Raw genomic sequence first — 12,814 nt, 5'->3', positions numbered from 1 at the left:
TGAGACATTTCTTTTGTTCAGATTGACGGCAGCAGCGATTCCATCACAGTTTTTCCTCCCCATTGAAAAGGGCAGAGAAACACAAACTCTCCTGGTCTCAATTGGTGAGCTGCAGTTCTCATCATAGAATCATAGAATGACTTGGGTTGGAAGGGACCTTAAAGCTCATCCTGTTCCAACCCCCTGCCACAGGCAGGGACACCTTCCACTAGACCAGGTTGCTCAAAGCCCCATCCTACCTGGCCTTGAACACTGCCAGGGACAGGGCAGACACAACTTCTCTGGGCAACCTGTGCCAGTGCCTCACCACCCTCACAGAAAATAATTTCTTCCTACTACCTGATCTAAATCTACCCTCCTTCAGCTTAAAGCCATCCCCCCTTGTCCTCTCACTACGTGTCCTTGTATAAAGTCCCTCTCCAGCTTTCTTATTGACCTCTTTAGGTATAAGCCTGCTTTAAGATCTCCCTGGAGCCTTCTCTTATCCAGCTCTCTCAGCCTGACTTCATGGGAGAGGTGCAGAAAACCGTCACAGAAATCCATACAGGGGGCACAGAAGACACAATCCCATCTGATTGTTTCTTCCACAGATATTCCCATTTCGGTAAGGCAAACAGGGGCCAAGGAGAAGCCCTGCAGCCAGCTGCATCACTCAGCCTGCCATGGGAAGCCCAGGGCACTTGGCTGTGCTGCTAGAAGAGCCGCTGCTGGATGGAGAGGTGCTCTGTGGGTCGTGAGCATCTCTCTCCCACCCAAGCCAGGAAAATCACGGGGTTGAACGCATTCAACTTGCATGCCATGGCAACCCACATCCAGCAGCCATGCAGGGCTCAGTGCTGCTGCCTCCCACCGCCTCAGCCACACCAGCTACTTATTAAAAATAGAATTTTTTCTTCTTGGAAAGGACAGAAAGAACCCAAACAAGAAACTTCTCTTTTAAGATGGTGCAGACTGGTGTTTTCGCAAACCTAAATTTGACCAAAAAATACCTGCTTTAAACCCCAGTGTTGGTTCCTGGGTAAATCACTGCATTAGCTTTAGAGGCCACCCCCAATGCACAAAAAAATGCCATGTGGGTGGATAAGGAAAATGCATACATTGACGTGGGCATTTTTTTGTCCTTGCCTAACCCACCCAGTTTGCTGATCCTTATGATTTCATTGGACAATCATCCGAAAACTGGATGCAGGAACACCTCCAGTGATGGCAGAGCCTGCAGCTGACCTTCTCAGCCACTTTTCCTGCCTGCCTGACAGCAGAGAGTGGGAACACTCCCCTCAGATGCATACTGCATACAGCAAACACTGCGAAAAACATACGCATGGGATGCTGCTAAAAATGACTTAAAATCCTCAAAGCAAGTATCTTTTTATTTTACTATGAGGGTGGTGAGGCACTGGCACAGGTGTGGATGCCCCATCCCTGTCAGTGTTCAAGGCCAGGCTGGATGCGGCTTTGAGCAACCTGGTCTAATGGAAGGTGTCCCTGCCCATGGCAGGTGGGCTGGAACTGGATGATCTCTGGCCATCCAAAACCTCACGCTGTGAAGTGCTGCTGGCACCCTAAGCCCTCCAGATGACAACCAGGGTAGCCCTGCTCACACAGAGATGAACAGCATTTGATGGGGACTGCCCAGTGCCACCAGTGTCCCCCAAAACCTGCCTGTCCTCTCAGGCAAGTGCTGCCAGGTGCAGCACAGGGGGCACAGGAGGGCAACCCCCCCTCCCAGTATGCCAGGAGGGACAGTCCCATGGGAAGCCATCCCGGCACGACTGGCAGGCAGCAGCCAGCTCTGGCACCGGCTCCCCAGCCTTTGGGGAGCAGCCAGCCAGCGGGAGGCAAATCCTGGCGCTGCTGGTGGGGATGTGTGTGTAACCACAGCAGAGCCCTGGGAAGGCACGTGGAGGGGACCCACGTGAAGGGGAGCACAGCCAGCTACCCCCAAGCATAGGGTGCAGCGGGTGCTGCGTGGCTGTTTGCTATGCACATACCCCTCCCGCTCAAGCTAAAGCAAATCAACCCAGTTTTTCTCTCCATGCATGAGCCAAGAGGAGGACGAGCGCTCGCCTCCCCTTCACTTGTCCTCACCCTTCCCAGACCGCTCACTCAAGGGTGAGGACAAGCAGAGAGTCACACACGGCGCTCAAGAAGCAGTTTCATAGAGCTTGTTCCATTCACCCTTGCGACATCTCAGCTCTCCTGCTCACGGGCTGGGCTCACAGCAGAGCTGCAAGGCATCCATCGGCAAAAACCCCTCCCAGCGCCTATCCCCAGTCGCTGTCCCCATGCAAACACCTCTGACGTGACCGAGCCAGCAGCCGGAGCGTTCCCACTGCCTGCGCGGCAGCACCGCTTGCTGGACGCGGAAGACTTCACAGCAGCACTACCCACGCCGCTGCGCAGAGGGGCCAGCAAACGCATCATGGCTACAATCTTAAAACAAAGCAGCAGCTGTCAGCCAGCTCTTTTTGCACTTCTGGGCTGCAGCCAAACCTGTGCTTGCTGTCTTCCACTCCAGCGATGGGGCTGTGCACCAGCATTTTGGTACCCACGACTCTGACAGGCATCATCAACTTCACGGCATACCAAACTCCTCGTACATCTAATGCAAAGGGTCCAAGAAATAAGGGCCAAGACACAGCTGAGGTAGCCACTGTGAAGTGGAGACCAGGGGGGCAGAGGAGAGAGGGGTCAGGAAAGAGGCAGCAATGTGGAGAAGCTTTATGTTTCAGAGCTGGTCTCATACAGAAGCAGGAAGGGCTTACACAGGGTGGAAATTAATACAAATTCCACTAAACCTAGGAGCTGTTCATCTCCCAGCTTTTCTAGTGGTGGAAAGAGCCTACAAATTAAGTGTAGTTTTGCTAGAAGTAGTAACAAATTATTTCTTTATTGTCTCTTGAATTTGGCATTGCAATGCTCAGCAGTGACATCCAAGGCAGCCGAAAGGCATGCACTCACTTGTGCTGACCCCTTGGAGACTGTGCCCTGCAGAGCCACAACTCTGTGCTGTGAAATTGTGCTGCTACGCAACAGCCCACAGCTTCCCCCCTCAGCATCGATACCCATTGATGACTGTACAACTCATCATACACACGTCAACCAGGGCCTCGGTGGGATTTTAAGCAAATAACGTGTTGTTTACTTGCATGAGAAAAAAAGAAACACACTGAGTAAAAGAAGCTTTACCCATGATCTACGAGCCCACAACAACCCCTTTATCCTCACTCACCAGCTCTGTGCTGCGGAAGACCTGGCATCAGGAGCCACCGTGAGCACCCAGAGCCAGTGGTGCCCTGGAGCATCGCTTTCATAGTGCCTCAGGAAGAGCAGAACAACCCCTGCTCACATTGCAGCAGGTTGATGGCCGTGATATAGCAAAGCCCCAGGCCCAGCTCATTTGGCTCTTTTCCCACCTTTTCCCTGCTTTTCCACCCCACTGCTGGGTCACCTCAGGGCAGGGTGGCCCTTGGGGTGCCTGGAAATCGGGGTTGGGAGCATGTCTCAACCTCTGCTTTCCCCCTCACCCCAGCATGCTGTGGCTCCCTGTGCAAACAGCCTGGTCCTTGCTCCTCGCTCGCTCCAGTCCAACCTCAAATCTCAGCACCCAGCTCCCCCCCGGAAAGAAAACCAGCAACACTTCAGACCACGCTACTATGGAGTGTGATGGTTTTAATGGTAACTAGAGAAATCAACAGGGTACATTTCAGCTTTGAAATACAAGTGCAAAAAGGATACAATATAGTGTTTTCTGTACATTTCTTACAAAATATTACATACATTCCATCCTGAAGTGGTACTTCACACACTGCTGAGCCCATGCACCATGTGTGTACACCAGCTATAGCTTTTCCTCTTTCCCTCCTTATGTGCAGGACATGGATCTAACAGAAAGCTCCCATTGGAGTCTGGACAGATGCTGTTAGGGCAGTGGTAGGTAAATACAAGGGGTGAACACAGGGACCTTCCTGCCCAGCATGCCCAGGCGCAGCTCCCAGAGTGCTGAGCTGCCACTGTGCCTATGTGGCAAGTGGGCAGCATCACCCTGCTGGCACTCAGAGCTCTTGGTTTAGGAAATGGTTTTTCTCATTGCAGTTTGGAGTTTTCTCTGTGTCTGGCATCGCTCCCATTTCACGCCCTGTGTAGTGTGCCCAGGTCGAGCCATGGCGAATCCGCCTCCATTTTACCCACAGCATCTCCTCAGGAAGAAGTCAGCCAGGCTAAATAGCAAATAAATTAAACCCTCCTCCCCCCGCACTCCCCCATCACCAGTGAGCCTGTGTGACACGTGTCAGTACCCATCCTGGCAGTCATTGTCATCGTAGTCGGCAGCAGGCTTGTTGCGGTAGGCACCCAGCCGCCGCTTGCGGCTCCCGCTCTCCAGGCTCTGCGGCGAGCTGTTGTCCCCACGGCTGCTGGACTCGCGGGTGGCGTCCTCCTGGGAGTGACTTTCATCATCATCATCCTCCTGGGACTCACTGATGTTGCTCTCTGTGGACCTGCTGTCCTCACTCGCATCATCCTCTTGGCTGCCGTCGTCCTCTGGTGATGCGCTCTGACTCTCGGTTGATGTGCTCGGCTCATCCCCATCAGGGTTGGAGTCATTCTCATCCTCCTTTGACTCCTCTGCAGTGTCCTCTGTGGACAGGCTCTGGTCGCCACCATCTTCCCTGGACTCGCTGTCAGGTGTGGATGGGGCACTCTTGTCCTCGGTAGACTCCTGGTCCTCCTGCCCTTCCCGGGACCGGCTGCTGCTGTTCTCACCTGATGTGCTCACCTCCTCCTTGGAGATGTCCTCTGGGGACTCCCCTGGCTCTTCATCTGACTGTTCAGCGGTGCTCTCCTTGGACTCGCTGTCCTCATCCTCCCTGGATGGGCTGTCCTCCCCATCCCCGTCCTCCCTGGAGCGGCTTGCGCTGTTCTCCTCTGACTGGCTGGTGTCGGGCTCTTCTGACTGACTGTTTTCCTCTGTGGATGGGCTGTCTTCTCCCGAGTCAGCATCCTCCACCTCTGGGGACGTGCTGTCACCCTCCTCCCATTGGTGGGAGCCAGCCCCCCAGCTGCTGCCCAGGGCATGACGGCCAGCACGACGCCCCTTATAGCTGCTGACTGGGCCATCGAAGACAGAGGGGTCATCACCCTGCATGGCTTCATCCTCGAAGTTGTAGCTCTCCTCCTCCTGGCTGCTGCTGCTGCCCCCTCCGTGCCTGTAGGTCCACTCATACCGGCTGCCGAGGTAGTTCCTGTACTGCCGGTGGTCTGCCCCCATGCTCTCACTGCTGCTACTGCTGCTGCTGTCTCTGTGCCCTCCACCAGCCCCAGTGTCCCCATGGCCAGCATCATGGTCGTGTTCGCCTGCCCCATCAGGAACTGCCACATAGGTAGGACCTTCGCCCCCATCCTCTGCCCCGTTCTCATCAAAGGTGTCATCTCCACTGTCATCCTCCTCATCCAGGAGCCTGTCAGCATGGGAGGGAAGCCCATTGGCTCCAGTGCCATGGTGCTCTCCATTGTCACCGTCATCAGCATCGCGTGCATCCTCCTCCTATGGAGATGACAAATGGAAATGAATGCAAAGGCTTGCTGGTCACAGGCAACAGCACTGCTCAACATGCAGGCCAAGTGCTATCCTGACCAACACAGATTTGGTGGTATGCGCACTTTCCTGGCAGAGCAAAACACCCCTCTCTGCTCACTCACCAGGAAACCCAGGCTGTTCCCCTCCCGGGCACTCGCATCCTCATGGTCCACCTGGTTCAGGTACTGAGGCTCCCCAGCTCTGCCTCCCTTGTCTTGGCCACCATGGCCACCATGCTCGCCCAGCTCCTCACCCACAGCGTTCCCAACTGCTGTGTCCCTGGCAAGGGCATTGTCCCCCATCTCTCCAGTGACAGGAGGATGTCTGCCATCTTCACCATTCAGGAGGTTGCCCAGCTTGTTGATGTAATCTTCATTTGCTCTGTCCTGAATACAAAACATGACACAGTGCTTTGGGTTATTGAACACCACTGCACATTTACTGCTACTGCTATGGGATGATATATCACTCCTAAGCCATGCAAGTACTCAAGCCTCTTTTTATTGCTTCCACCTCAACCCTTCAGTTGTTTCTGCTGATGCAAAAAAAAAGTAGCCACCAACAAAAGGGTAACACAGAAAAGCCCAAACCATGACAGTTCAAAGCAGAGAAACTCTTGTTTCAGGACCAACACAGCAGAACGCACAATGTGAATTGGGAATGTGCACAAGGGAACAAGGCAAAATGAGGTGAAACCAACCCAGACTAGAGAAGACTGTGCAGATGGGCAAAGCTCAAAGACCCACAGAAGCAGCAGGTCTTCCCCCAGGGTGCCTGCTTCGAGGATGCCTGCCTGGGGCTGGCTCCCCATCCCTTGCCCTACAAGCATGCTGCTTATGGGACCAGGGCACCCCATGGCTTACCTGCTGCTGGGCACTGCGGCGAGAGCGGGCGGGCTCATGGGCAGGCACCTAAACACATCCAGGAGACATCTGATGAGTGACCGGTGTGCCTTGGATGGGCAAAACACCAGGGTTTGGGGTTTGAGTACCTGTCCATGGGTACTTACAGGGTAAGCGCAGGCTACAGGCCAGAGGAGCAGCACCACGAATGCAGCCCTCATGTCAGTTGTGGTCCCCTTGGCTGCAACAGGGAGCTAAGTATTAGCACACTAGAGGAAAACACTGGCAGATGCCCCTGGTTGCAACTTGGCCCTACAAAAGCCTTCCAGCTGATACAGCCTTGCCACCCTTGCACGTGGTGCTCAGCCTGGTGTGTCATAAAACAAGCCAAGGATTTGTCCTTGTGCCACCTCCTGGCATCTTCTGTGCAGAAACCTCCTTTTAGTTTGGGATTTTAAATAACTGGCCATGTTCCTGCAGATATTTTGTCTAAGCATCATTAAAGAGTGGAAAAGTTCCTCCAAATTCGCTGTTCCCACAGAAATGTCACCAGCCACCCAGCTGAGATCAGGGGCAGTGATGGGAGCAGGCACCACAGACGGGCAGCACCATAAGACAGTGGGCTACACAGCTATGCCTCCCCCCTGGTGTGGTTCCTACAGCCCATAAAACCCCCCGCTGCCCAGAGTGGAGCCCCTGGTAAGATAACCACATGGAGAGCTGCACTCCCTGTGGCCACTGGCTCGGTCTGGCAGGTGAAGCAGCAAGGGGCTTTCCTCCAGCTCTGCTATCATTTTCCAAGTGCAATAAGCAGCCCAGCAATGCATCCCCACAGGGCATACTGACTGCACTGCACATCAGGCCCTTAGTGACATGGTTTAGTGGTAGACTTGGTAGTCCTGGGGTAAAGGTTGGACTTGATGAGCTTAAAGGTCTTTTCTAATCTCGCAGATTCTATGATTCTATGATCATCTTGCACTCAAAACACACTGGAGCAAAGAGCTCCCGAATTCTTCCCTTAAAAGCAACACCAACTTCCCAGCTTACAAGTGTCCTGCTTTCTGCCAAAACTTACAAGGAAATCTACAACCTCTCTTGCCCAAACATCACCCTTTTCTCTCCAGGCAATGCCGAAGCAACCCAAAGAAACCTTTACCTTTACCTTGAGCACTGTGCGAGCGGGTGTCTCCTCAGTGCTTGGGACGGGATGGGCTGACTGCCTGTGCTGGGATGCCCCGTGCTGTGTGCCCTGGCGTGGCTGTGCAGGCATTTAAGCGCTGCCCGGCACCGGCCCCGGGCAGGGGGCAGCCAATGGCACTGGCAGGCAGCGCGGCCACGCGTGGAGGTGTCACCGGGAACTGGCCTCCCACACTTCCTCCGGCCTCCGCTGGGACGCCGGCCCCAAAAAAGCTGTTTGTGGTTGCAGGATGACCAGGATGACGAGCCGGGCTGGCAGTTAATGACCGACTGCGCCGGCCTCTGTTTTCACTGCTAAATTTGTCCCGTTCACACACTTCCCGCTGTGACACACACACAAACAACTACGGCCTGGCCCACGCCGAGCACCCGGCTCTGTCCCGGGAATGGCATCCTCCGAAGGCATGCACTTGGGAACGCCATGTGCCCTGTGCCGTGGTGCTGAAACCTGCGTGGGACCATTCCCACTCAGCCTCCTCCTGCGCCTTGGGGCAGAAGCACAAACCACTGTGACAGAAGGAGAGGACATGCTTATTTTCCTGCCCACATTTGCACCCGTACAAGGGAGAAAGGAAATACTAACTAGGTGCACAGGGAGGATCCCACCCCCTGCACAAGGGGACTGTGGCACTCCCAGAGCTTCTTCCAGCTGCTGGCCAGGGGATGAAATCTCTGCTCTGGAAAACACAGGCAACAACGCATGCACATGTGTACGGGCATGTGTATACATGGGCATGTACATGCAAACATACATATGAAAACATACACACACACCACATATACCATGTGGTGTAGCATGGATTATGGGCATGTAGTGACAGGACAAGGCAGGGTGGCTTTAAGCTGAAAGAGGGGAGGTTTAAATGAGGTATTGGGAAATAATCCTTCACTATGAGAGTGGTGAGGCACTGGCACAGGTTGCCCAGAGAAGCTGCGTCTATGCCATCCCTGGCAGTGTCCATGGCAGGGGGGGTTGGAACTGGATGGTCTTTAGGGTCCTTTCCCTCCCAAACCATTCAGTTTCGATGATTACCTACTCCAAACAACGCAGTAACCCAGCAGTGCAGATATCCTCTACCTGCTCACAGTGTGAGAGGGAGTTTGCAAACCCCTACATGTGCACACACACACACACACATCCTGACACAGTGCAAATGCACCTCTCTGACCATGCGGTTTAGGTGAGGACCAGCACGCCTCAGCCTTACACCCAGCTTTTCCTTCTGCCCAAGTCTGGGTGGAAGGAAGGCAACTTCCTTGCCTGCATTTGGCCATTGCTAAATCCTCTGTGCCCACAGTACCCTCTCTCTGCTAATAAAAACACACCACAAGTGCAAATAGATTGCTTTGAAGTAGGCAGTGCTTCTCTGCTCTGCAAGCTCGGTTCTCACACAGACCAAGCTGCGGATTATGGGCACAACCACAGGGCGAGGGGCCAGGAGGAGGGTGCCTACAGGTGTTTTATTGGGAAGGAAGTGTAAATGACAGCATTGATACTCTGTGAGGAGTGTTTGCACGTCCTCCAGGTAGGAGGAGGTGTTTCTGCTGCCCTGGGCAAGTGCTGGAGGTTTATAGAAGATGCTGGTGCTGCAAAGTAAATGAATTAAAGAAACCTGAGCAGGGTCTGGATTGAGCCTGGGCTCTGTGAACTGCAGATTACCTGAATTTACCTGGGATGTCCCATGGCAGGGGGGTTGGAACTCGATGCTCTTAAGGTCCTTTCTAACCCTATTCTATGATTCTATGTATCATCCGCAGACAACAGCATCCAGGAAGCATCTTCCATGCTATGACACCACCATGGCTCAACAGAGCATCCTGTGAAAGCAGACATGGCAGTCTGCTGTTGTGGCTGCCTGCTTAAGTTCACTTTTGAAGATCTCCTGCTTTCCCCCCCACTGCCATCATTACCTGCCAGGGGAACTTGCATACCTGCCCTGTGAGGACTGCGCAGGGACCACAGAGGTGCAAAGTGCAACAAACACCTTTTTTTCCTTCCTCCTGCTCCCCACACAGGGAGGTCCCAGTGCTGACCCAGCCCCATTGCTCTCCCCATAGCCCCTCGGCCTCAAGATGGGTAACGCCAAGCCGCTCGCTCTCACACATGCGTACACCTTCAGCAGATGTTTTCCCTCTTCTTCACTACCCAACCCCTGCTGCAGATACTGTGGGATGTGTTTTCCTCTTGACCTGTGACAAAATTATACCCCTGTCCCCGGCCAGATATGAGTTCACGTTGCCAACCTTTTTTAGGCACCTTCAACAATTACCGTGTTTTGTTGTGTTGGGTTTTTTTATGTCAAACCTACATTTAACTTAGCCCCCAAAGGCCTGCTGCTGCCTCATGTCCAAGCTGTGCAAGAAGGGCATAAACACTGAGCTCTGCGTACCTGGCTTTTTTATACCACGGGTCACTTGCTTACCCCTCCGGCCACCCACCCTCAAGTCACCTTCTTCCTCTCCAGTGGCCCTGAAACTGGCACCAGTGCATGCAACAGCACTCGCTGCCAGAACCCCGACCAGACCCCAAGTCGTTGTGTCCTCCAATAGTCCTGGGTTGAAAGACCAAGATCTGCCCCTAAGTCCCTTCCACAGAGCATCCCGTATCATCAGCCAGAGTGTCCAAGCAGCTCTGCCTTTGTTCTGCAAGGAAAGGAAAGCCCAGCCCACACACTGTAATCTTACAAAAAGGCTTAAAAAAAACCCCAAACCTCTTAAACAATAATATTGAGGATTATTGTTTGCTACACCATAGGTGAGAAATGGGCTAGGGGTGAGGGAGGTGCTGCCTGAACAGTGTTATAAATGCTACCTCGCATTTCCCCAAGTCCCACTTGCCTGAGATGCTTGGTCCCTGGAGGCAGCCAGGATCAGAAGCAGCAGGGCAAGGAACATAGGGAAACCTGGCCAGGCTGGCACCCTCAGGCTACTGAGAAGGAGGCAGCTAATTCAGAGAGAAGAGGGCTGGCAGGGCTGATGAGAAGACACAGGAATATCACTCTGCTGTTTGACAAGTTGGACTGTGCAGTGTTCATAAGGCAGAGATAAGATATGAGCACAGACAGCAGGACAGATTAGAGATGCAAAACCAAGATAGAAATCGGCACTGCAGAGAGGGAACTGACAATAGAGGCACATAACTGCTGCTGTCTTCCACAAACTGAGCCATCTCAGCATTGAAAGCTCAAGAAATAAGTATTTTTTTAAAAAAAACCAAAACACTGTTCCCTCTTTTTTTCAGCCGAAGGTATTTTCATAGTGTTTATGTTGCTGGTGCACTACTCTTGATGATACCCATGGGTTTTGACAGCATCATCGAAAGGAAAAGGATCAATGAGTGAACTGGAGGGGGAGAGACCAGGATGAGAGCACAACTCAAAGCACACATCTTTGGCCCTTTCCCAAACACTCAACACCAGCTCCTGCCTTATGCTCAGATCCAAATCCCGCTGCCAAGCACTTGCTGGTGACAGTTACTACAGTGCAGGGCTGTGTTTTCAACTGGGAGCAGGCAGGAATGCCTCCTATTCATTTTCCATGTACATGCCACATTAGCACCAGGAATTACCCAGTGCCCAATCCCAAAGGACAGATTCACACACTGCTATTCTAATGGGTGCTTAGCCTTGCAAAGCATTCAGTTTCCCATGTCACAACCTGCTTTGCAGGTGGACAGGCCATAGCTGGTGGCTGCGGGCACAAGGGGGAGAAGCAGCCTGGCTGTGGCTCCTCCGCACATGCAAGGGATCTGAGCAAACGCATCGTGTCTGTTCCCTGAAGTCTGAATAAATATTACCTGTGTTTCACAGCGTTAATGTAACACATAATGCAGTAGATAATGGTAACATTTTAGGTGTCTGAAGAACAGCATTGATATTTCAGCTCCCCCCAGCAGCAAGCCTCAAAGCTACAAAAACTGTGGTACATGGCAGATGGAAGTTAACATCATGTTTTTCACAGCGTGGAGGCACCAACAATACTGGTTCATGCTAAGCCTTTAAAATCTGCTATTTCTTCTCACTGCTAGAAAAACACATCTTAGGTGCTTGAGTCCTGGAGCTCTGAATTACAGGCACACACAGGGCCCCACTAATGCTAGACCCCTGCACAAGACCAGCAGCCCTCCGCACAAGGGTAGGATCATTAACCCACCCTTGGGTGTCTACCATGGAGCTTCCTTTACAGCCAGAGAAAACAAGCACTTTAAAGTCACACATCATTTGCCCTTTTTCAGGCACCTATTTCAGACTGAATTGCATCACAGACTGTTTGAGGTCTCTGTGACAATGCCAAAGGAGGGTGACCAGCATGCTGGTCTTGTCCTATCAAGAAGATGCACCATGCTCTTGCCCAATACACATAGAAGGCAAGTTCCTGAAGCCCCATCCCATTGACACTGCTGGCACAGGTACTAGGCAGTCTAGTGCGGCTGGGCTGCCAATAGCTCAGCAGAGACAGCAGTAATCATAGTGACAGCAATGGATAATTACGGCTCCTAAAATTTCATTCAGAGTACAATATCTTCTACAATCATTCCCTGCTCAGAAGTCAGTCCACTGGGAGGTGGGAGCAGTGTGTACTTGTCAATCACAAGCTGGGAATGGAACAATAACAGAGCCTTAATGTGAAAAGCCCTCTCCAAGCATTACCCTGCGCTCGCCCCCGCTCCAACTGGAATTGCAGATATCTGTGCCAGACTCCGGCAAAGCAGCACAGTGAGAGTGCTCTTGAGAAGTAACACACAGCAATGACCTGGGGCCAGGTTTGCCCTCGCATCAGCTGGCAGCTGGGGTGACCTGCTCCGAGCCACAGGTCTGGGATACGGCCAGCAGCACTCTGTGTGCTCATCAGAGCTTCACAGTACCCTGATCTCTTGTCAGAGGGGGAAAATACATCAGAAGGAAATGACTGATTGATATGGTTGTATGAAACAGGGACACCATGAGTGCAAATGGGTGATGAGGAGGCACAGGCTGCCCACAGTGGGCAGAGAGGTCAGGTCAGGGTTGGCAGCTCGAGGGATGAAGACATCTGTATGGACAGCCCGACCCTCCTCCTGGAAGGGCGGTCAGCACTCCTTTGGTTCCTGTACCGTCATTATGGCTCACTTGGTCTAAATTTATCACTGCTTGGTGTAGCTGGACAGGAAGCATTACCACAATCCCCTGGGAGCCTGGAAAAGCTGGATAGACACCAT

At 52.8% G+C, this 12,814-nt stretch overlaps 1 protein-coding gene across 1 annotated transcript; it reads right to left on the bottom strand.

Moving 5' to 3' along the window:
* Positions 1-4,291: 4,291 nt before the first annotated feature.
* Positions 4,292-8,040, bottom strand: DMP1 (dentin matrix acidic phosphoprotein 1; the record flags this gene model as incomplete). Its single annotated transcript, XM_080638873.1, is given in 9 exon segments — positions 4,292-5,545; positions 5,701-5,964; positions 6,442-6,489; positions 6,588-6,674; positions 7,592-7,614; positions 7,617-7,667; positions 7,670-7,900; positions 7,903-7,954; positions 7,957-8,040. Coding segments are annotated over 9 exon segments (2,094 nt in total).
* Positions 8,041-12,814: the final 4,774 nt, after the last annotated feature.

This window comes from Psittacula echo (genome assembly GCF_963264785.1).
Source record: "Psittacula echo genome assembly, chromosome: 1".
Lineage (NCBI taxonomy): Eukaryota > Metazoa > Chordata > Aves > Psittaciformes > Psittacidae > Psittacula > Psittacula echo.
Note: the sequence above shows the minus strand (reverse complement) of the source record. Positions and strands in the feature narration are given on the sequence as shown.